Raw genomic sequence first — 26,006 nt, forward strand, 5'->3', positions numbered from 1 at the left:
AAATCTGCTGTGCACCGGTGAGAAAACAACCCCAGGAGGCATTTGGGCTCATTCCATCAATAACAATGCTGCTAGCACAATTAGTACCTGTTCTGGACATCTGTCGGGCAGCTACGTTGGCTTAGGTCACCATGTTCACGAGGCAGTGCTGCCTCAACAGTCTTGTCCGTTGAGATTGACATTTTGCCATTGTGAGGAAATGGAGTGTATTATATGGGGTGATCGTGCTTCAGTTCTAGTAGGTTTAGTCTAGGAAACTCAAACTCAGCTCAACCCTGGTAGCTGTGGCACTGAGCAGCAAAGCTTTCAGAGAAACCAGTCTTAAGCATTTAAACAGCACCAAAACATTGACACTCAAGAAATCGTACGCAAGTTTTTATAAAAATAGACTTTTTTAATCGCAATTTAGACATTAGAACGAAAAAGATCCACAAGAGTATTCAGGAGATATATATTGTATAAGTACTAATAAATCAAAGCAGTTTCACTCAACCGCAAACAAACATTGGCAAAGTCACTGAATTGGACACTTACGAACATTTTCTTTGGAAAAGTTTTTAAGTGTCAAAGTGGTAGATTAGAAATGCTCGGGTAACTAACACTGGCAGAGAGCTAGCCAGAAGCACCAGCAAGATCCTCAAGAACAGTTACCTTCTCAGGAGAAGCAGTTACCAGCATTTTATCAGTGTTGCAAAGGATTCCTTTGGAGTAAGCCTAATGCAAGGGATGAAGGATGCTGAGGAAGCTCTAATAATGCTGTGGATGCGACGCCGTTGACAGGGGGCTCTTTCTGCAGGGATTCCTCAGTCCACAAACATGGTGAAGGGGCCCTGGTTTCAGTACCAACATCCCACGAAGTCCTCTCCGGTCTGGCCGACGTCAAGTCATCATTGGACTACCAGTCACCCATTGTCACAGGCTAATCCTTCCTGGGTCAATAACTTGTCTTTTGAGGGTCCCAGCAACTCTCTGACAGCACTCCTGGGCTCAACGAGCTTGGGTGCACCTCTGTGCTTGGGGTCTTGGTTCTTGGTGCTGAACGACGGCGGTAGTAGCGAGGCTACCAACTGGCCCCAGCTTGTTTCTTCAGCTGTTGTGTCCCTGTGCTGCGAACATGAGGCCAGTCAGCTGGCCCTTGGAGTCTATTGGCTTGGCTCTGGAGAAGACAACTTCTTGAGTAGAACATAGTAGGCACAGTCCTTCTCTTCACTAGTCACTGTGTTTAGCAGACGCAGTATTTGCCAGTGCAGTCTCTTTGCTTGTCCCTCAGCTAGTCCTTCCAAGTTTGTCAGGATCTGAGGTATGGGTGCCAGGGGTGCCCCCTTTATACTCGGAAAGTGCCCTCAGAGTAGCCAATGGGCTACCAGGTTCCCTCCCAACTGGTAACCACTTGCTGTGGAGTGTTGCATCTGGCTGTCCCAGGATGCATCATTCTGCCCACACCCAATATGACAAAACCCCCTCTCTCGTGTTGAGAGCTGCCTTGTCCACCCCGGGGTGTGACTTCCTCAGGACTACGTGCTCCTGGGGAAACCGGTTTGGCAACTAGTTTCCCCTCTCTGCCTCCAGTGCCGGCCTGTTTACCTCAACAGTGGGGCAGACCTCACCTGGTGATATACATCTGCCCTTCAAAGGCGACTTCTCTTTTGTAACCTGCCTTTTGAGGCTAACATCGAAGTAGCTTTTTACAAGAGGGTGGTGACACCTCCCTGACCTGCAATCCCTCATTGTTCTCCTTTGAGAGTCTGCACGTCTCTCCAGGAGGGCAGAAAAGCAGTCTTGTGGAGCAGGCTCCATGTGTGCCTGGGAAGGCACATGTGTTTTTAAGGCAACAAAGTGGCAAGTTTGCTAAAGCTGCACACTGCAACAAGTTACATACATTTTGACTTGAGATACAAGTCGGGCTTAATGTAACGAGTTGTTTGATACTCTGGAGTGCCCACTTTGGTTGCACCGATCAGGAGTTAGCACATTTGAAGTCTGCATGGAAACCTGTACTCGTCAATGGGTGACCAAGTCTTTCCACTGTAAAAACAGTAGTTATACATGTTTTACTTTAAGGCCATGCAAAGTACATGTCCTGTCTGTGTCATGCAGTGGACCCTGACTTTATGGCATGGTAGGCACACACCAGGTCTCGCTGTAATTCCCGCAGGCCAGCCAGAGGAAGATCTCAACATCCACCTGCATCCTGTACCAAACTAACTGCCAAGCAATGAGTCCCTATTCTCCCTTTCTCCATTTTCCGATCGTGTGGGACGGTGAATGGGGAGGGGTGTTTCGGGGGTTATTAAACACTGTGCAGAATGGTTACTCTTCGTTTCTGAGCTCCTCCTCCCGCTGTTCCACCTTCAAAAACATTATCAGCTAGGTCTCCTACAAAAAGAAGTCATCAGTCTGCTACAAAAACAGGCCATACAGGAAGTTCCTTGCACCTAAAGGGCTTCGGAATCTGCTCTCGTTATTTCCTGGTGAGAAAAAAGGGTACGAAGCAATAGTTTAGATCCCTTCTGAACTGGAGAGTACTAAACAAATTTATATGCAAGGAAATGTTCAGAATGCTTGCCCTTCACCAGATCTACCCACAGCTATATCAGGGGGACTAGATGTGCTCTGTAGATCTCCTGGAGGCATATTTCCACATCCCAATTGTCACAAAACACTGGCAGGTCTTACGCTTCACAGTGTCAGGGACGCGCCATCAGTACAAAGTGCTACCGTTCAGCCTGACATCTGCTCCTCTAACGTTCTAAAATGTATTGCTATGGTTGCAGCATTAAGGCGAAAGAGCATATGGGTTTACCCATACCTAGAAAACTGGATCATAAAGAGTTTCTCTCCGTCACAAGCAAAAGAGCATTACCAAATTTGTGCCGAGTCGCTGCAAAACCAACACAAGGAGATGATGGACGGAGCGCTGAAACTTTTCAGACTCGCCCCCAGATCTGGCTTGAATCCATCATCGTTCTTTAGCTCGCTTCGCCACCCCAGATCAGACCTGGCTATATGCAAATCAGTCTGGATCCTGTGGCTCATTAAAACAGTCCAGCCTGAACTTTCAAGCCAGGTCTTTCCTGGACCGGAAACAAGCATCCTGGGACCGATTCCGGGGTAACTCTGCAAAAGCTTGGTCTCCAGATAAATTTCACAAATTCGGTGCAACGTCCAGCCGAGTTCATTCATTTCCTGGGGGATACTCTAGACACAATCGCCACAAGAGTTTATCCTTCAAAGGAGAGACTATCCTCATTCAATCTGAAGTGTCACAATCTCCTACACATTCCTTGTCCTTCTGCTAGAATGATGGCCTCTCCGCTAGGAAGCATGGCCTCTTTCATTTTCATAGTCCCCCACGCAAAGCTGCACATGAGACCCCTACAACAATGTCTAGAGAATCAGTGGAATCCGTTTTCGGATCACTGAGAAGACAAACTGGTACTATCACAAACTGCGATTAAATCGCTACAATGGTGGTCTCAGAAACAGAACCTACTGGCAGATGTTCCTCTTCACCAGGAACCTCCTACTTCCTCACTGATCAGATGCCAGTCCCTAGAGATGGGGTGCTCACATGGGTTCCATTCAGACCCAGGGAGTGTGGCTGCACCAGGAGCAGAAGTATCATATCAACATGCTAGAGCTGAGAGCTGTTCATCTAGCCCTGAAGTCCTATCGATAACACGCTACCTCTTTGTTCAAACCGACAACATGACTACCATGTACTATTTAAACAGGCTGGGAGGAATTCATTCTCGTCCCTTGTTACTGGAAGTGCCTGGCAACCTAGAAGTGGCTCATAGCCAGGAACTTGACATTGTAAGCCATTCACCTGCCAAGAGTTCAGAAAATCCAAGCAGATTCTCTGTCAGTTTCCACAAACTACAACTGGATTCTACACAACGATGTCGTTAAAGATATTTTTCAAGAATGGGGGCATCCTCACATCTATCTGTTTGCAAATCAAACAACAAAAAATGCCCTGACAATGCGTCCAGGTTTTCCCAACCAAGTCCAGAGAGTAATGCCCTTTTGATAAGTTGGCCAGGGAAATTTCTTTATGCGTTTCTGTAAACTCTGTTGATTACAGTGGGAATCAAAGAACTGTACAAGTCCAGGACCAGAATGATCCTCATAGCACCAGAAAAACCTCACCAGTGGTGGTTCACAGACTTCCTTTACCTGTCGGAGAAGCTATAGAAGAGGTTGCCTGGCAAGCAAGATCTCTAGTACAAGCATGGAGTGCAAATTTTCCATCCCAACCATCCCTTGCTGAGCTTGACAGCATGGCTCCTGACTTCCACCAATATGGACACTTCGGCTTGTCGCAGGAATGTATGAACATTCCCAAAACATCCAAAAGACCTTCCACCCGGAAATCGCATTCCTTCAAATGGAAAAGGTTTTATTTGTGGTGTGCCCAAAATAATCTGCATCCGATTTTGGCCATAGAAGATGAAATTCTACCATACTGTCTCCATTTAGCCAAATCTGGTCTGTAGTTTGCCTCCATAAAGATACATCATGCAGCCATTTCAGCTTACAGAAAGACCCCTACAGACACCTCTTTCTTTCATATGCCAGTGGTCAATGATTTTTCAAAAGGGCTCAAAAAGGTATTCCCTCCGGTTAGTCACCTTTTCCTCCGTGGGCACTTAATATGTTCCTTTCAAAATTAATAGGTCCCACTTAAAAACCAATACACAAAGCCTTGTTACAACACGTTATGGAAATCGACTTTTCTTGTGGCTATTACTCCAGCACTTTGAGTAAGTGAGATTCAGTCTGTGTGTGCTAAAGAACCATACACAAATATTGACTCTAGTAGGGTGGTCATGGGGACTCATCCTAGTTTTCTCTCCAAGGTAGTGTCTGATTTTCACATTAACCAAACCATCTCAAAGCCAACTTTCTTTCCTAACCCCTCCACCCCAGCGCAGAGGGTTTTGCATTCTTTAGACATTAAAAGAGTTCTAAAGTTTTACTTGGATAAAACAAAAGGTACCAGACAGTCTGACCACCTGTTTCTATGGTCTAATGAGAACAGACTTAGCTTCCTCCAAACGATCTGTCTCTTGGTGGATAGTTTCCTGTTTAGTGTTTTCATGCCAGTTAGCCAATAAACACTTAACTGCCAGACCTAAGGCACATTCTATCAGGGGTAAAGCGTCAATAACTGCTGTACTGAGAAATGTACCAATTTCTAAAATATGTTGTATAGTGTAGTTCCTATGTCCCTTATAGGCTCTGCGCATTGGAATAATATACACTATAGTTTTTTGCATAGGACTAAGGTCAGTATGCTCCTATCGAGTATATTAAACTTAATCACTTGTGTGTGCCAGCTAACTCAGAGGTCACTAGAAACTTCTCGAATGAACAAGAAGGGATTCGTTTCTGACAACCGCATAAACATGACAACTTTGTTTCCCTTAGAATCAGAACGCGTCTCAGAATCGTGGAAACAATAGATAAGTTTCACGGAGTCAATCGTGCATGCTTAGTTTCTCCATAGTTAGACAGAAAATAGAAAGACGGGTGTTTCAATAAAAGGGTTTATTGAACAGTCTTGTTTCTCGTGTAAGAGATATGAGCTGTCACGATCATTAGACAGAAAGCAATATATAATACGCACAGCGTAAGCAGTAAGAAGAAATACTGCAATAGCAATTTCTTTTAGCTAAATATATATATATATATATATATATATATATATATATATATATATATATATATATATATATATGACAAGCACAATCCTGAAGCGATCCCACTTCCGATCGAAAAAGCAGGTACGGACCACAATATGGGAAAAGTTCTTCTTTTATTGTTGCAGATAAAGAGGTTTCTGTGCAAAATTATAAATAAAGCAAGTGCTCAGCATGACGCGTTTCGACTGCCCACCGGCATACTAAGTTTAGTATGAGTTTAGTATGCCAAGAGTCCCTCTGGGTTCTCGTCGGCTCCATACCTTTAGAATGAGCAAGGTAGCAATCTCTATCCGGGTCTCAAACTCGAACACCCCGCGAAGGGAGTCGGAACACTGGAAGCTGGATTCTCTGCGAGCAGGGATGACAGCGTCTGGTCAGTGCGTCAGGCTGGGATCTAGTCTCTTCCGAACTTGCTGTGGCGAACCGTGCACTCAAGTCGTGCTGTGTAACCGCCGTGCATTGCTGTGGTTTGCCATGGTAAGGGAAGGTATATTTACACCTGGAAGGTATTTGGGAATGCTAGCATTGACGTATAGTCAGACAGAGGAAGACGTCATGGATGAACCCCATAAGGAATAGTAGTTCATGCATAATAGATGAGTTCTTGGAGAACTCAATCCTAGCTAGGGAAAGTCCTGTTCGGCTAAAGGGTCTGGTTTCTAAGAACTCGTAGTGACGTGGGATGGACGGATATAGGTGACCATGCCGGTATTTGGTTAGCATGGCTAATGCCTAAATAAGGGCTGGGATTCTATGCCTAAATAAGGGCAAAGCGAGTTGTGCCTTTTATAAGGACATGATTCAGGGAAACCTATAAACGGGTATCTAATCGAAACACAGCAGTAGTGCTGCAACAGTGAGATCGGTAAATACTTTTATCAGGCATTACTGTCTAGACTCAGACACTCAAGTACAGCAGACTTCTTTAAGGAATCTTTTTGGATAATTGTGACAACTGCTATTAAAATTCTTTTGTCCGCATGTTGTGGGATGGGCTAGCTATTCTAGTTAGTGTTTATAACTATTGAAGAGGATCCCCCCTGGAAGAGACGGGTAAACTGCTTGCCTGTAATCCAAATCCTCTTTCAAGAAATCCTCCTCATAATCATAAGCAACCCTCCCACCTCCCAGGACGAAGTTTTAATGCAGTCTCTTACATATCCTTTGTGCTCTGTATTCCATATCACCGTAAAAGAGGCCTGACTGAACTGTCAGCTGTGAAGCATGATCCGATACTGGGGGGTCCTGTGGAATCTTAAAGGGATAGTGCCAGTTTTTCTTCTGTTGTATTTTGATTGCAACCTAGGAGCTAAGAATTTCTTGTTCACTTTTGAAATAAAGGTTTTGAAACCTCTCATGGTCTTTTTTTCTGTTTGACAAATATTTTGGCAATTGTTGGGTAATTTAATATGAAAACACAATGTAATTTGGACATTTTAGCCTTTGTTATAGGCTGTAGGTAGGTAGGTGTGTGTGTGTATATATGTGTGTATATATATATATATATATATATATATATATATATATATATCCCTGAGCCCCACTCTTTTTAACGTTTATGTGAGTCCTTTGGGAGCCTTGATTAGATCGTATGGACTCCAACTCACCTCGTACGCAGATGATACGCAGATCGTGTTATCAGTACAAAGAGGGTCCCAAGTGGATCTGCCAGCAAGGTGTCATGACTGTCTTCAAGGTATCGCGAGCTGGATGGCTGCTAATTGCCTCAAACTAAATGCTGGAAAGACCGAGGTAATGATATTCGGAAATAATCCCAACACCTGGACCCCAGCTATGTGGCCCGATGCGTCGGGGAAGCCACCAGTGCCCACACCCAAAGCTAGGAATCTGGGGGTGATTATGGACCAGAAACTGGACTTTGGAAGCCAGGTCAGTGGAGTGGTTTCATTCTGCTTTCATATCCTCAGGATACTGAGGAAAGTTAAAGCACTGCTTCCCACGGATGGCTTCCGGCTAGCAGTGTCGGCTCTCATCCTGTCGCGTCTTGACTACTGTAACAGTCTGTACCTCAACTTGCAAAAGAAACATCTGTACAGACTGCAGTTGGTACAGAACGCGGCAGCGAGACTGTTGACAGGCACACCTAAGCATGTCTCAATCCGAGAAGGAATGAGGAAACTTCATTGGCTTCCAATACACAGACGCTCCCAATTTAAGGCCTTGTGTACGGTTTTCAAGGCATTGAAAGGCACTGGCCCAGAGTTTTTGAAGGCTTGTTTCAAGCAGTATGTGCCGGGGAAGGCACTGCGCTCTATGGAGGGCACTCTAGTGGTGGTGCCTAGGATAAAAAAGGCCAGCTGGGGAGGAAAGCTGTTTTCCTATGGTGCAGCCACCGCATGGAACTGTCTGCCAGCACATATGAGGAAAACTGAGGAACTTCTCTCTTTCAGAAAGGGCTTGAAGACTTGGTTGTTCAGGGATTAGACACTCGTTCTCCAGGGAAGCTCAGTTCTTAGCGCCAGGACACCCTTGGGTATAAGTGCGCTTTATAAGCTCCTAATAATAATAATATATTCCAAACCACACATCAGACTCGGTCGCAGTTTTCCGCACAGTTTTATTTGATGCTTGCTGTTACGCGTTTCAGCAGTATCACCTGCCTTGCTCACACACTGAGCACCTTTGCTCCCTGTTCTTTGTTCAGAGCAGTTGGTCACATTATGCAACTGAGATGAAAGACATACTTCTAAACCAAAAAGGTTACTATGTGAAAAATTGCCAATACCATTCTATTTCCTCCTATAGTTTTTCTTGTAAATACATGCTTTTGGGGGGGGGGGGGATTTTTATTACAATTCATTTGTTTTACATTTATAATTTTTTATTATTTTGCTCATTTTTTAGAACTTTTTTTGGCATTGTTAGCATCGATCCTCTTAAGACATTTTTGCGATAATTTACACCAATTCTTCTCGGAAACATTTAATGCTCAATGTGCATTTAGGTCCATTGTGTATGATCAAGTGCAAGTCTCGCAGATCCAAATTGTTTAATTGTTGCGCAACTAGATGACATTTCATGCTAGTAAAGTGCACATGCTTACATGACTCAGTCCCTCAATATTACAAAAACTCAGACTAATTGGGTAATGAGAACCTCCAGGATTCAACAATTGTACTGATTTATCACAGTCTCTGCCATTAAGTGCTGTGTGCAAGTGCAAAATAGATCATGACTCCAATGCATAACTATGCACCCCATCCAGTTACTACTAAATGGCCACATCCCCCATATTCACTCCACTCATCAGATTCAAAGTGCAAGTGCCAAGAAGGATAAAATATCATCATTTTGCACATATTACCCACATTCATAGTTCAGCGAGTTTTAATGTGCATGTGCCTAAAGTTGAATGTCATACAGCTCTACAGTATATCTCCATACATTTAATCTTGATACCTTAAATTACATATCAAAAAGAGGTAGGGGATAGAGATAAAGTGCTAGTGCATTGTTACAATATGCTAAATCCTACTTGTAATCAGCGGGGTCTTATCTCCATAATAAGCAATTGTACACAATCCTAACAGGCAACTTTCCTGTCAGTAAAGTGACCTTAAAATCATCCTAAAATCATTTCAAGATTCACTTTAAAATGATGAGCAAGTGCAGGTATACATACAGTGATGACTGACTTTACATCTACACATATTTTTTATGGGGGGGGCAGCGACCATGTCAGATTTCTTTTATGTTCATACATCACGTACACTGCTACATTGTATAAAAGAGGTGTTGAAAATGGCGCCCGCTAAGTTTGAATAAGGATGGTTTTACGGACAAAACGCCTAACTTAGCAAACTATGCTGTTTGACTATATATGTGCCCCAGAATTCCAGGTCCTAATCTTTAATATCTGAAGCAAAAATAAGAGGTATATGTGTGTGTGTGTATAGTGTGTGTGTGTATATGTATATATGTGTGTGTATATATATATATATATATATATATATATATGTGTGTGTGTGTGTGTATATATGTGTGTGTGTGTGTATATATGGTCTCCTTTTTCCTACATCCGTGTATAATCGAATGTATCCCGATACTATGTGAAATCACAAAGTTAAAAAAAGTGTTTGTGTGTGTGTGTATATATATATATATATATATGTATATGTATATATATATGTATATGTATATATATGTATATATCCATCTTTCCTGCTGGCGGTCGCCAGTAGGTAGTTATAGTTGGGACCAAGTTTCCATAGGAAGAGCATTTTTTGTTTTGCTTACAACTTTGGCGTCGTTTGATGAATCTTCATGAAAGTTTCCAAACTAATTCTTTGTTCATATCAGCTCCTATGTGGGAAGTTTGGGGGTGATTCGTCAAGGGGGGGGGGCCGAGAAAAAAGGGGGGTCCCAAAATGTGTTTTCTCCATGTTAATTTCCATAGGAAACTTTAGACAAGGCTATAGGCCGAACGGGTGAACGGAATTGCCCCAAATTTGGCGGGGAGAAGGGTCTTGGTCTAGAAAGCATGCTTTTGTTTATTTGGTGTAAATCCGTTCAGTAGTTTTTGAGTTGTATCGAAATTTACAGATATCGCTATTTGGGAATTCTGCCATCTGATTGGCTGAGGCGTTACGAGCACGAGCTTGCTGCTTATTGGTTGTGAGCACTGCGAGCGGTTGCAACTATTGCAACGGTTGCAAGAGCTAATGCATCCAGCCTACGGCAAACTCCAACCGCTTCTTCTGTATTCAAAGCTAAGCTTCTGCATCAGTCAATTCCACATTACATGTTACAGTTCCATGTGACCTAAACAATACATATTAGTCATGAATGACTTTAAATTGTAGAATGAAAATAAAGGTAGGATGCGATTACCACACTGTGGCAACCAGTTCCTAAACAATGGCGTGTTTTTTTTTATCTTGATCGCCAGTTTGTGAGCAGAGGCTGAGGATGAGCTTATTTGTGTGAAAGGGCTTCATGGATAAGAGGCAGGCAGAGAGACGTGTGTACAAAGAATAGATATGGTTTCAAAATGAATGTCGGGTTTAGGCTAATTTAGCAAGTAAATGGCTTATTTGCATAGGCCATACATCATCCATACCTGGTTAGTGTGGAGAGGTAAGGGCCAATAATAAAAGCAGAGTTCAAATGCCTAATCATACTTAGAAAGTTATTATATGAAAATAGTTCAATTGAAGTGTATCAAAAAATGTAATGGGAAAAAGTCAAAGTTGGAAAAAAACAATCCAAGAATAAAGTGAATTTCTTACAAGTCTTGGAGATTGCAGTCCGGAAGTTCTTTAGCGGCTTGAGATGCATAATGTTCCAAGAGGCGATTGTTGCCATAGTGTGAGAAAAGTGAAGTGTTCCAATTCATATCCTCGAAGGGACAGTAATGTTCCTCGAATGTTGGAGCGGCAATTTGAATTGGCAGACAATCTGCAATGTTGTCAAAGGTCGCATGTTGCAGGAGATCTTTCGCGGGTGCGCAGAAATCCCATTCCGTCAGGATACCTTTTTGCATTGCATCCGCCATTGCTCCACTGCCCGAACAATCAAGTTCATGGTTTTCAAGATACTGCATTACCTGCTGGATATCTGGAGTGTTTGCTGGGATGTTGGCAAGGCATAGATCCATTCGCCAGTCGATTGGGCAAGTTTTGCAATAAAAAGATGGTTGCACGCAGATTGTATATGTGTAAATAAATGTCATGATGTAGCTGGCTCCGATAATAGATAAAGGAAGGCAGCCGAAAAGTTGTTCCATTTTTTCCCGGTATTGATGTAGCTTCGCGTAGAGGCGTATTCTGTCGGACATGCTTATTACCACAGGGAGCGTAGCCATTTTTAATAAGCTAAAATAGTAGGATGGCCGCAAACAGAGCGAGAATTATGGGCACTGTTGCTGTTATTCCAGAGATGATCGAATGAATGAAGTCTGGTATTAGACTAAAAACAGTTTGAAAGGCTGTGAGAAGGCCGGAGGAGACAATGTTAAAGTGTACCAGACCTTAAATGTCAGATGTGTTGAAAATTGTGTAACAATTCACAAAGTGTAATGGGAGGTTCGTATTCAAAAGGGAGTGTATTTTACTTGAAGTTCGTGCAAAATTACTTTTGGAGAAGTGAGGGACACTTCTGTTTGAAACAAAAGGGCTTTCAGTTTACTCCATTTAATAAAATCTGTTTTCAAAGTAGGTATTGAAGGCCAAGTTGAACTTTGGAAGTTACTTTGTGTGGGTGAAAATTGAGATTGCCAGAGGAAGTTATCCAGTTTGAAACAGTAAGGACATACGGTATGCCGGCTCACATTGCGTAGCAGTCCATGTTATTGAGAAGCAGATAACTGCCGTTAGAAAGCTGTGTGAATGTTGGTCTGATTGTGGGGGTTGGCGTGTTTTTAAGAAAGCACGCACGATTGGGGGCTGTAAGCTAAGAAGCGTCATGCAGTTGGACATTCTTTTCGCGGGCTTTTTTTTAAATGGACACTTGGTCAATCGCTGGGTATACCTGTTAAACTTACTTCTGGCAATATTTGGCGTAAGCCCTGTACGGTCTGACATACTAGCCAAAAATGCTGTTGTACCATACCATGTACTTATTCATTTGCTTGTTACTGAGTATGCTGTTTATTGAAAAATGGAAAAAATGTCAATAAAGATATATAAAAAAAAAAATAATGCAGTTGGACATTCTTGCATAGTAATGAATGATTGCCATTGTGGTCCCACTTTTCACCTGTGAGAGAAACTTCGGTATCCTCTTTAAGACAGCGATATGTAAATGGGAGAAACCACTGCTCGTGAATAAACGTGCTACCTTATATAATCACATACAACATGACAAACAACATGTACACCTAGCAGACTCGACACTACGTACTGTGGGAACCGTGGCTAGCCATGTACACAAACCAAACATGACCTGGCACCTCTGCCACACAATGCAGAATGCGGGGAGAGATGGGAGCAAAGTATGTGCGAAGGTGGTGAGTGATTCTTGATTATAAAAGTATGCAATGCAAAGTGTTGAGGGGATGTGCCGGACAGTCTTGAGTATGCAGAGCACAGACATTTACATGTCAACATACACTGATGGTCTATTGAGTGAAGTCGACAGTGGACGCAACCATGATAGTACAGTTAGTAGGGAAGATTATGAAAACATAGCGCGTACATTAGCCCCCCCCCCCCAAATCTTTAGCGTAGTGGGCTGGCTCAGCGTACGCAAGGCTAGTTGTAGGGGTATGAATAAAAGGCACGTTTCTCTGGGTGTGGTTCTCATCCAGAATGGCGAACATGTCTGTCAGGTCTGCGCAGCTTACACCGCCACGAGGCTGACGCCTTGAGCGAAGGTGGATGCGGGAATAATGCTCTCAGCCTGCTGCTACCCAGAAACCGTCATGGCCTCTGCGATGCACATATGCTCCACAGTTCACCTTTCGACACCGCCGTATGTGAAAGAGGGCCCACCACGTGCCGGCAGAAGCTTTTGGGCCGAGGTCTGCGAGCTGGGAAGGCTCCTGAGATCAACGCTGGCTACCGCGACACAGGCAGACAGCACCCAGCCTGAGGCCCAGCACCGTGAAGTGCTCTGTATACTACTAACACAGTAGTTGAAGAGGTACCAACAGTGGAACGGGGTCTTGATCCTACAATGTACAATGTTAGAACTGCATCTGTGAGTGGAGATGAAGGTACTCCCTTCGAACAGGTGCAACCAACTCTACATCCCAACAGTGGAAAGGTGTCTTGATCCCAAAATGGACGATGTATGATATTATGTGCTGCTTGGTTGTCACAGAACTCCCTCTGTTGAGGTGCATCAGACTCTGTGCTTCCGTAGCTAATTGCTGCACATGATTATTGGGGTTGGGTGACTGCAGTCGGTGGAGAACACCGCGGTACAGCAGGTCCGAACAGTGGAACGGGTCTTGATCCCACAATAGACGATGTTAGAACTGTATCTGACAGTGGAGCTGAAGGTAGTCCCTTCAACCAGGTGCAACCAACTCTAGGTCCCAACAGTGGAACGGTGTCTTGATCTCGAAATGGACGATGTCCGATATTACTTGCTGCTTGGTTTTGACAGAACTCCCTCCGTTGAGGTGCATCAGACTCTGTGCTTCCGTAGTTAACTGCTGCACATGATTATTGGGCTTGGTTGACTGCAGTCGGTGGAGTACACCATGGTACAGCAGGTCGGAACAGTGAAACGGGGTCTTTATTCTGTGATTGAGGATGTCAGAAGTTAAAGTTTGTGATGATTTCTCCGATCAGGTGCAACCAACTGCGTGCTTCCGAATCAAACGGCACGTGGATGTGAGGCGTTAATGACCACTGCCTCTGGCCTACAGTGCGGTCAGCAGGGCCCGCAATTCAGATCGAGTGGTGATTGTTTAATTACAGAATCCAGTAGGCAACTAACTACATCTATTGAAATATACACAACAGCCTTTTAGTATACTTGCTTGAAGAAGTTTTTAAGATGACTTATGAGTCTAGTACAATGACCAAATTCTTCTTGGTAGTGGTAAAGAACACTGAATAACAGTGTACACAGTGGACAGCAGAGATCGCAATTTGAATTGTTTTGATTTATTTATTGCAGAGTTTTGTGTAATTTATGGTGTATTTTGTGAAGAGGACGTGAGAAAAGTATTCATGGAAGACTGCTCACTACTGCCTTCAATTTACACTGCAGACAGCAGTGTTCACGATTCAGATCGAGTCACTACTGTAGATGACGCAGTCCTGTAGGCAAAAGACATTGCTCCTGTGCGCTTTGTCCGCACCACGCATACGCATCATCACAGGGTCCGCACACTGTTTTTATTGCTTCGGTAACTGGAATCAGGACAGCTCAAGTCAACGCCACTTGGCTGTGGACCTTTGCTGACCGCTCTCTTGCCTACACTGCAGACAGCAGTGTTTACAGTTCAGATCGAGTCGCTATTGCAGATGATGTAGTGTTGTAGGCAACAGACATTGCTCCTAGTACGGCCCGCAGTACGCATCATCGCTAGCTGTGCACATGCTGAATGCTTTTGATGTGGCTATCGAAGTGCACTAGACATGATGGACCCTTTATGATACAATTTTTTTGTGTATTATTTCAGATCTACTGCCTATATCTTAGTGTACCACAAGTTATGGTTGTTTTACGATAGAATCTTTTCTGTATTATTTCACATCTAGTGTCCCTACCTTACTGCAGCACAAACTATTGACCCTGTTATTATTGAATCTCTGTGTGTGTGATCAATGATTACTGTTGTAGTTGATGCTAGCAGCAACCATTCCCTGAGGGCTGGTTTACACGCATCCAGCGCAGAAGTCACTGGATATGTGACCCTGGTAATAAAGAGGAGTCGAGCGCACGTTCCCGTACCCACTTCCACAATCTATCTGTGTCTGTGTGTTCATTATGTATGCATGATATTGCCCCTGGGCCGTACCACATTACATTGTGCTGTGGACAGCGTATGCAACCATGTTACCTCTGGCAGTGGGGAAAAGTTCTGTTATGTAGCTTTTAGATGCATCGCTATCACAGGTGGAAGGCTGCTTTACAGAGCATGAATATTGATGAAGATGATGGTTGCATGTTGTGTGTACTGTCAGATGTGTACATTGCAAAAAGTTTTCAAAAAAGCTCTGTAAGCAGAAGAGGAGTCTCATCAAACGCTGTAGAGAGAATTGCGAAAATGGGTGAGGTCCTCCAACTATTACAATGGGAAATGTTATGAACCAATCGAATGCTTTTCTTTAAGGTCACATGGCAATCGCGCAGCGAGCGCGCAAGGAGGCTGCACCAGACGCTATTTTGAGAAACTATTACCATAATAAAAGTTTATTACAGTTAGAAATATATAAATGTTTAAAATATTTTAGATTATCGCTTGTTCTCATATACACTTTAAACTTATTTAGATATAGTTTTGACACGGGAAAAAAAAGAGGGAATTGCGTTCCCGGTGCGACACCATACGTCTATGACGTAACACAGGACCTGGCAGCGTGCACTTGTCTCCTATGCAACGCGCAGTGGGCGTGACCCCATACGTACATGACGTAAGGCGCGGCTTGGTACTGCGTACCCGACGCATACAAAAATAGCAGCTGGCGTGACCACATGCATATAAGATGTTACGCGGGAAGCGGTGCCACGAACCCGTCTGATACGAAATGCGCATCCTTTACGAGTTTGGCAATATGGCGGATAGGATTCGCGTACACTACCGGTACGGGACTTTAGTTTTCTCAACAAAAAAAAACGAATACATACTTTGTTTTGAAGATATAAAACATTACATATTTTTCAAATTAAAAACAAAAAAGGATAATAGAGTTCCAAAATAGTACAAAAAAACTTTGAAAAAATATAGGTTTTATAAATATTAAAATTTGAAATTAACATTTAAAAAAACTTTGAAATTCACTGAAAAAAACCATATGTTTTTATAGACGTTATAGTTAGGAATTTAGCATCAGATTATTAGGTGGATGATGTCATCAGTGATGTCATGGACCATGTAATGTAATATGTTACGTCATCACCAGTGCATTGCGGGCGCGCCAGTTATAGTTAGCTGAACTAACTAGAACGGGCGGATTTCTCTGGTTTTATGAGTCAAATGTCCAACTAACTATAACATCCCTGAAACCTTTAGTTTTTTCAGTGAATCTCTAAGGTTTTTTAAATGCTAATTCCCAACTAGAACGTCTGTAAAACCTATGGTTTTTTCAGTGAAAATATATATATATAGATATATATATTCACTGAAAAAAACCATAGGTTTCCCATACGTTATAGTTGGGAATTAGCATTTAAAAAACCTTGCAAATTCACTGAAAAAACCTTAGGTTTCACACATGTTATAGTTAGCTGGACATTTCACTCGTGAAAAACCATTGAAATTCCCCCATTATAGTTAGTGCAGGCAACTATAACTCACGCGACCGCAATCCTCTGCTGATGATGTCAGATATTACATCACTGTATTTAGACACTTATTTACCCATGTCTTCTTCCATTAATTTTTAGCTATACATATATTACAAATATTTTTTTTTCAGAAAGACACATATGTCATCAGTGATGTAATATCTGACGTCATCAGCAGAGGATTGCGGTCGCGTGAATTATATTTGCCTGCACTAACTATAACGGGGGAATTTCAATGGTTTTTCACGAGTGAAATGTCCAGCTAACTATAACATGTGTGAAACCTAAGGTTTTTTCAGTGAATTTGTACGGTTTTTTAAATGCTAAGTTATGTATTTTTTTTTTTTTAACGTTTTTTCACCGTGCGCGTACCGCCAGTAGATATATATATTCTACTGGCGGTCGCCAGTAGATAGTTATAGTTAGGACTGTGTTTCCATAGGAAATCCGCAACATTCTATTTGGAATAACTTTGGCGCCGGTTGACGAATCCTCGCAAAATTTTCAAATTAGGTGGGGCGCTCCGCTCCTACCCTGAAAGTCTTGGGGGGGGGGGGGGGGGATTCGTCAAGCGGGGGCTGAGAAAAAAGGGGGGTCCCAAAACGCGTTTTCCCCATGCAATTTTCCATAGGGACCTTTAGTCCAAGGTACAGCCCGAACGGCTGAACAGAATTACTTGAAATTTGGCAGAGAGGTAGTCCTCCGGTCAGGGATGTGCCGTTTGCAGGTCTGGTGTCAATCTGTTCAGTAGTTCCTGAGAAAATCAAAAGTAAAATCATATATATATGTGGGCGGAGCCTAACCACACATCTCATCCTGAGATCTGATTGGCTGTCAGCACTTCATCCAAGAAGTGTTGGCAGCCATCTTGGGACCAATATACATGATAGCACCTCATTAAAAAGCATTGCAGTTAATAGAAGGTTTTAAGACTTTAGTTACATTATAAATCATTTGTTGATGGTACCATACTCATTTTAGGAATTGTGGTATGTTCTAAGGTGATTTCACCATGTGAAAAAGCCTTCTGCTGGGATATCATGATTGAGAGAAAAATATTTTCTCATGCTTTTCCCACAGAGGTTTGGAAGGTGATCTATAAGCTAAACTGAGAGCTTATTTTCTGTAAATTCACATTATCTTTCTCAGTCATGTGAGAATGAAGTCTGACATTCTCAGTAAAACATGTACATCCAACAAGGGCAGAGACTGTCAGTTGGTTCCTTTGTGTTCTACTGCAGCTTCCCAGAGTGTTCCAAAGAACAACTAGAGCGCTAACAGTCCTACTTATGATAAACGTATGGCACACCTGAAGCCATCTTGCTTGGATTAAAGTGGTAACTCTTAAAACATTTAATTTAAAAAGGAACAAAATGAGGGGGTTCATTTTTCCATAAAAAGTATGATTAGTGCTGCAGAAAGAAAAATTAGGGCACATTTTGAGTGACTTCTCAAATCCTCTTCTATTTCATTAAAAAATTCTGACATGCAGACTGAAACATGCACTTTCAATCCCAGCAGCAGTTTTCCCTGGTGAGCAGTAGCTTTACTACAGTGATCTAATGAGCAAAAAGAGTGCTAACATTCTTAATTTATGGCAAATGTGTGACACATCTGAATGCCTTTGGAATCAAAGTAAAAAACTGAAAGTATTTCCTACTGAGGAGACTGCAGTAAATGAGGAAATTAGGAAACTTCATAACAAATAAGTCTCCCACGATGGCCACCAGAGACAAAAGAGCCCAAATGTAGCCCAAATATCACCCAGATGTAGCCCAAGTATAGCCCAATGACAGAATGTCCCAGAGTGTTCTTAAAAACAACTAGAGCGCTTACTGTCTTCATTATGACAAAAGTATGGCACACCTGAAGCCATCTTGATTGGAATAAACTGGTAACACTTAAAACATTTAATTTAAAAAGGAACACAATGAGGGGGTTCATTTTGCCATAGAAATTATGATTAATGCTGAAGAAAGAAAATGAGGGCACATTTTGAGTGACTTTTCAAATCCTCTTCTATTTCATTAAAACATTCTGACCTGCAGACTGAAACATGCACTTTTAATACCAGGAGCAGACTTCCATGGTGAACAGTAGTTTTACTACAGTGATCTAATGAGCAACTAGAGTGCTAACTTTCAGAATTTATGGCAAATGTGTGACATATCTGAATACCTTCATGATGGAATCAAAGTAAAAAAATGAAAGCATTTCCTACTGAGGAGACTGAAGTACATGAGGAAATTAGGAAACTTCATAACAAATAAACCTCCCAAGATGGCCACCGGAGACGAAAGAGCCCAAATGTAGCCCAAAATCACCCAGATGTAGCCCAATGACAGAAGTGTGCAAAACACTTATTATTTTGTGTTTTTGCAGTGTTATATAGTGCAGACTTGTCAGGTATTGGAGTGCTTTACATGAGCATTGGTTATATCACACAAGAACAAATTCATTTTGGTTGTAGACTTGGGGAGACTAAGTGATTTGACCTGAATCACAGAATGTCGAGCTGAAGCAGAAACTCCAACCTGGTTCCCCAGTTGCAAAGTCTGCAGTTCTGGAAGTAACACCACATCCTCTCCCCCAAGTGCAACATTTAACCAAGTGGTCAACTGGATAAAAAAACAAAGGTAACAAATAATTTAAAAGTGCTTTTTCGCTATTTGAAAACTCAGAAAATATGTCCTTATTTTAGTCTTTTAGAGCACTAACCATAATTTTGATGCCAATAAGACCCTCTCATATATGTAATTTCTAAAGGAAATGCTCTAGGTATTACAGTTTTGATTACATCAAGATGACGTCAGGCGTTCCACACTTTTGTAATAAATATAGAATGTTAGCAATCTAGTTGTTCATTAGGATACTGTTGAGAGGCAGAGGCCAGGGGCACGAACTCTGAAAATTGAAGGCAGGTAGGAGGGTGCAAAGGCAACAATTTAACCACACTGAGCAGGCAGGAAGGGCCGTGGCAGCACAACAGACTATGGAGGGCAGTGGAAAGGGGGGCAGGGGCAACAAACCAACAATACAGGACTTGCAAGAGAGGCTGTGGCAATGTAATAGACCATTGTGGGCAGAAGGAAGAGGCAATGGTAGTACAACCATACATGCCAACAGACCCGATTCAGCCAGGAAACGTCCAATGTTTTTAAGCTCAAATGGGCTTTATTTTATCTGTCTCCTGTCTACAATCTCCTCTTTTTCAATGTAACTCAAAGGGGAAAATCAATACCCCAGTTTTTTTTCAAAATCTCCCTCTTACCAAGTTCAAAATGTTCGCAAGTATGGTACATTGGATTATGGAAGGAAATGGGGTAGGGACATGGACTTGGATAACAGAGGACAGGAGGGACATGGAGAGGTGCACCAAACTGACCCTGCAGGGCAGGCATCAGGGTTTGCAGCAGCACAATACACCACACAGGGCATGCGGGACGGGAGTGCAGCACAACAATCCATAGAAAGCAAGAGGGAGGGCACAGGACCATGCACATGAACAACAGAGAACAGAGGGGCAAGAGGCAGGACCATAATGGACAGACGGGAGAGAAAGCTGCAGCATAACAGACCATAAAGGGCAGGAGGGATGGATCAGGGGCATTACAATGGAACAGACAAGCCAGAAGGGAGGGAGTAGGGGTCTGCACATGTAAACAGAGGGCTGGGGGCAGGGCAGGAGCAGCAAGATAGCCATGGAGGTCAGGCAGGATGGGCACTAGAAGCAAGACACACCATGAAGAGCAACAGTGAGACTGTGATGGCATACACACAGACCATGGAGGGAAGGTGGGAGGGGTTCAGGGGCAGCTAACTGACCACACAGGGAAGGTGGGAGGGGCCATGGCAGCACAGAAGACCATGCATGGCAAGTGGGAGGGTTAGTGGTAGCACAATGGCTATGATGGGCAAGAAGGAGGGTGCAGGGGCATGCACAAAGGACGATGGAGGATAGAAGGGAGGGTCAGGACCTGTGCACAGACAAGAAAGTTCAGGGGAAGGGGCCTCATAACAGACCGCACGGGGCAGGCAGGAGGAGCAGTTGCAGCACAACAGACCAGGGAGGGCAGAAGGGTGTGGCAGTACAATGGACCATGTAGGACAGGAGGAAGAGGATAGGGGCATGGCATGTGGACAGGCAGGGTGGAGGTGGCAGGGACAGGTTACAGTCATCTGACAATGCTAGGCAGGTGGGAGGGGAGTGGCAGCTCAACAGAACACTCAGAGTAGATAGGAGTGGCAGGTCCATGGAACATGGTGGGCAAAAAGGATGGAGCAGGGGTATACACAAAGACATCGGAGGGCAGGGGGAAGGAGAATAGGGGCAGCAAGCTAAGCACAGAGTTTAAGCAGGAGGTCAATGATGGGGCATAGAATTGGGCAATGGAGGGCAGGAGGAGTGGACTGGTACATCATACTAAATTGAGGGCAGTGGCAGCACATCAGACCGCATGGCAGGAGGGAGGAGGCTAGTCCATGGATTCACACAACAGAGGATAGGGAGGAGGGGGATGGGGCAGCAAGCTAACTGTTCAGAGTAGGCGGGTATTAGGAACTTTATTGTTTTTAAAACGTGTGTCTGTGCGAACTACTTAAAATATGAACAAGTATGCAGCATAATCTCACTTTTATTCAGGAAGAAGAGGACGTTTGTGACTGTGACTCCGGGCTCACTTGGCAGAAACACCCCCTGATCCTCCACCCCCTATCGCAAAATGTAGTGCCCGTGAAAAGGGTAGGTGAACACAGTGTTATATAGAACATAGTCCTGAGAGCATGATTGAAAATGAAAACTAGATATAGTGTATGGTATAAACTATGCACCAAAAAGTGTGATATAAGATGAACCGGGCGTGAAATATAATATGCAATACATTGTGCGCAATGACAGATTCATTGGAGAGCGCGAGATAGCACGGGCACTAGCGCGTGCTATGCGATATGCGCCTTGGAGTGTAATATGCACAGGGCAGTGTTGTGTAACCTAACTAGTCTCTAAAGTTGTAATATAAAATATGTGCTGGGGAGTGTAACGTTGCATATGCACTGTGACAAAGATATGGATCCCAGATTGTACTATGTATGGCATAGCACTGTGCGTTATAACATAGGCATCGAGGAAGGCACGTTAGATGGGGCAATATAACCCGTGCGAAGACAAGTGTGGCATGACATATTCACGGGGTGGTGTTACAGTGCTCATGGGCTAGAGAGTGTCATAGCATATGCACTAGCTAGTGGAATACAACACAGAGGTGTGTGGCACTCAGCAGGCAATGGTGGGTGTAACACAGCATTGGGCTCTGCCAGGAGCGCGCTGTGACTCAAGTGATGTTCGTCCCCTTTCCAGAGAGTAAAATAAAAGTATTACACATCCGGCAGTGAATGTGTGTTTTATTAACCGTGAGGGGGGTTTCTTGCATAGTTTTGGTCGAATTTTTGTCGAATCCCCTTTGAATGGCTTGGTGTGCATGTGTATTAAATGTGCCCGTCAATAGCTACCCATGTTTGTATAAATAAACTACAAGGGTGTCTGCCGGGATTAGGCACGGTAGGGCATCAGACATGTCAGAGCTTCACTAGTGGTGTAAATACATTCCATGTGGATTCATTGTATGCATAGTCGCCTTTTAATGAATATCACGCAAATCGTCATGGTGATAGGTACTTACGGTTTGTCCAGCATGTCCTAGGTGTGTCTATAAATATATTTTTTTTTTAAATAATAAAAAAGTGGGGATTGGGGTCAAAAAAATATAATTAGGATACAGGCCCTGGGGGATGGGGTCATCAGGGCCAATAAATTAGAATAAGAAGGGGAACCACACAGCCCCCCTTCTTAAAAAATTAAAATAAATAAGACTGGCATCGTGCCGGAGGCCACGCCCCCTCCTTGCAGCACTCTGCAAACGCGCCCCCTGGCGAGTTGTAAGTTGGGGAATTAATTCCTCTTCAATACTGAGGGTCCCTGAGGCCCAACTAGCCCAACAGGCATCTCCAGTATGCACCAGGGAGCTGTGCTGCAGACAGGTGTTCTGAGGCAAAGCCCCTTTTTACACCTCTCTGCAACGCAGCTCTGTGGCGCTTACTGGAGGTACCTAGTGGTCTAGTTTGACCCTAGGGACCCTTAGGATTCAAGGGGACTTAATCTCTCAACTTAGAACGGCCACAGGGCGCGTTTACACAGTGGTGAAGGGAGGGAACGGGGCCTGAGGTGACGTGTGCAAACACGCACTATGGCACGTTTTAAATTGGGGATATAATTTTCCTTCAATACTAGCCCACCAAGTGCTTCCAGTAAGCGCCACTGAGCTGCATTGCAGAGAGGTGGTCCAGGCCGTGCCACTTTTTATACCTCTCTGCAACGCAGCTCTGTGGCACTTACTGGAGGTACCTAGTGGGCTAGTTGGACCCTAGGGACCCTCAGAATTCAAATGAACTTAATCTCCCAACTATAAACGGACACAGGGCGTGTTTACACAGTGGTGAAGGGAGGGGACGGGGCCTGAGTTAACGTGTGCAAAAACGCCCTGTGGCCTGTTTTAAGAGGTAGTTTTAATCCCCCTGCCCTATTATATACTAGGGGCTTACAGAGGAGGTCATGCTAATCACAGGGGGACCCCAACGCATAATGTTCCCTTGTGTATGTAGGTGTTTTCACTGTATTCGAAGTGTCTTTTAACATAGCACTGGCTCTAGGACTGGTTAGTCAGACTCAGTTACCACCAGTATCCGTCTGAAAAAGTTGAGGGTACAGGATGATTTTAAAACAAGGCTTCTTTCTGCTCTTCTTTTTGTTCTTTCTGCACGTTATCCTTCTTCCTGCACTTTTCTTCGTCTTTGAGGACTTCTGTTGCTTCTTTCTGCACTTTTTTTTTTCTGTGCATTTTTTCTTCTTTCTTCACATGTCCTATCGCTGTAGGCATAGTTAGAAATTAGCATTTAAAAAACCTTTGAAATTCACAGAAAAAACCTTAGGTTTCAGGCACGTTATAGTTAGTTATTAGCATTTAAAAAACCTCAGAAATTCACTGAAAATACCATAGGTTTCAGGGGTGTTATAGTTAGCTGGACTTTTCACTTGTACAAAACCATTAAAATTCCTCCGTTATAGTTAGTTCAGCTAACTATGATGACGTCACATATTACATCACTCATGACATGGTCAGTGACATCACTCATGACATCAGTGCATTGCGGGCGCGCGAGTTATAGTTAGCTGAACTAACTATAACGGGGGAATTTTAATGGTTTTGTACAAGTGAAAAGTCCAGCTAACTATAACACCCCTGAAAACCTATGGTTTTTTCAGTGAATATGTATATATATATATATATATATATATATATATATATATATATAATATTTTCGAGGCATATGAGCTGCATATTACACACTGTGCATAGATCGCCAACTTGTGTTGGGCCCGGATGTTTGCACTTGTTTTTGTCTTGGAAAGTCTTTGGAAGTCACGAGGTATGGGACTCCTCCTTTGGATCATAGTGCGCATCGGCTCCATCCTCGGATTGTTTTTCGCCAGCAGGGAAATGATGGAGCTTAGTAAGAAACAGGAAAGATGCCCATGTGTGGTGTATCTAAGTAAGATAATACTGGAACAGATAAAGGTAGCCGGGTGAGCGTGTTTAGATCTGCAGCTCTACATCCCAAGAACAGATGCATACTGGTAAGTAGCTATATATATCTATATATATAGATCTATATATCTATCTCTCCGGGGTCCCCGCACGCGGGCGAAACTATTCAGTGCTTATGACTATGATAAGGATTCTCTCGGAACTAGGATTACATGTAAGCAATGTATCCCTATTGGTTTAATGATTTACAGTGCCAAGAGTCTGAGAGCCTCTCATTTTAACATTATGCTGATTCCAAAGTTAGAGGGTGTTTGTAATAGATTAAATTGTTGCTAACTAATTTGTGGTTACGTTATTTAAGGCATATTAAGGTGTATTAGGCCCAGTCCACCAGCCTCTTTAAATCCTCTTTCTCTTTATATTCAAGGTTCCGTCAATGTTAAGTACTAACTTAAATGCAGAGGCATTGCAGTATCTCCAAGGTTATCTCCAAGCAGCAAGTGTCACGTTGGTCTAACAGCAATACATTCTGAAGTGGAAAGGATAAAATCTTACTCTGTTTGGGTTTGACCTTTACCTTCGTCTTCTTGGCAGAACTCTGGAAAAAAAATTCAAAACTGTTGGAGGAAGAATTGTAAAATATAGAATGAGCTGTGTGGCATGGCTGCTCCCATTTTTCTCAAGGGAGCGAGAATCACAGTTAATTTATTGAAAGGGTTAATGGAGTTCTGCACTTGCAGTGTTGAATAACATTTTGAAATTATGTAAAGCATTGACTCATTTCCTTAAACTCTTTTCTGCTCTCCTTTTTCCTTTTTATGCGAATTGTGAATAAATAAGAAGCACTTGTTTAAATTACACAATGTCAATGTATTTCTTGAAGCACTGGCGAAATGAAAGTTATATCGTGCAAAACTGTGTATATGTGATGTCTTTTCGCAAGCCGTTTTTATTTGTGTGAAATATCCCTCACAAGAGGCTAGCAGTCGATGCAGATACAACCCTTATTGCAATCAATCATTTTGAGCTACCATGTAACCAATGTTCCAAAATGTTGTCTTGTTTCTTTGTTTTCTCAGTCTTGTGTTGTAAGAACTTTTCCAATTTGTGTAATATCTGTTTTTACATTTGGACAACTAACAATTGAAACAAACCAGAACATGTTTTTCAAACGTGTAGTGTTTCATTTATTTCTGCGTATACATATTGTTCTTAGACTATCTTACCAGTAAACCAGTGCATACCTGTGTAATTACGTGGGTGTTGTGTGGGAAAACATCGTTTTTACCCCATTGATTCTTAAAGAACCTCAATGCTATTACTACCCATATTTTGAGGTATACTATGATTTTATGAGGTATTTGTAAAGTGCAACTATCACTCCGTGAGGAGTATCCTGGCGCTGGAGTAGCGGTAAGAAAAAAGCCCTATGAAAGATTAGATCAAAGCTAGACAAAATTCGTCTGAAGCACTGAAAACCCAGGTTTTCAAGGCCTTCCTAAATAAAGATTCAGTATTGCATAACCTAAGATGAGCAGGAAGCGTATTCCAGGCTTTGGCACCCAGGTAAGCCACGGTCTTCCCTCCTTTCAATTTTTACCTAATGTTGGGGAGTTTAAGCAGGTTTGCTGAAGAAGACCTAAGGAGTCTCGTTGTTGAGTATGGGACAAAGCGTGCCGCCAGGTATTTAAGTCCCACATTGAGCTTAGCTCTAAAGGTGATCAAGAGGATCTTAAAAATAATTGTCTTATGCACCGGGAGCCAATGTAGA

At 43.0% G+C, this 26,006-nt stretch overlaps 1 protein-coding gene across 2 annotated transcripts in view; it reads left to right on the forward strand.

Moving 5' to 3' along the window:
* The window catches only part of CSE1L (chromosome segregation 1 like), a 458,899-nt gene extending 433,806 nt beyond the window's left edge, over positions 1-25,093 (forward strand). For both annotated transcript variants that reach the window (XM_085619429.1, XM_085619430.1), the window contains exon 25: positions 24,663-25,093. In XM_085619429.1, the coding sequence (XP_085475555.1) occupies positions 24,663-24,752 (90 nt within the window). In that variant the 3' untranslated portion in view covers positions 24,753-25,093. The remainder of the gene's footprint in view (positions 1-24,662) is intronic.
* Positions 25,094-26,006: the final 913 nt, after the last annotated feature.

This window comes from Triturus cristatus, chromosome 7, assembly GCF_964204655.1.
Source record: "Triturus cristatus chromosome 7, aTriCri1.1, whole genome shotgun sequence".
In the NCBI taxonomy this organism is placed as follows: domain Eukaryota; kingdom Metazoa; phylum Chordata; class Amphibia; order Caudata; family Salamandridae; genus Triturus; species Triturus cristatus.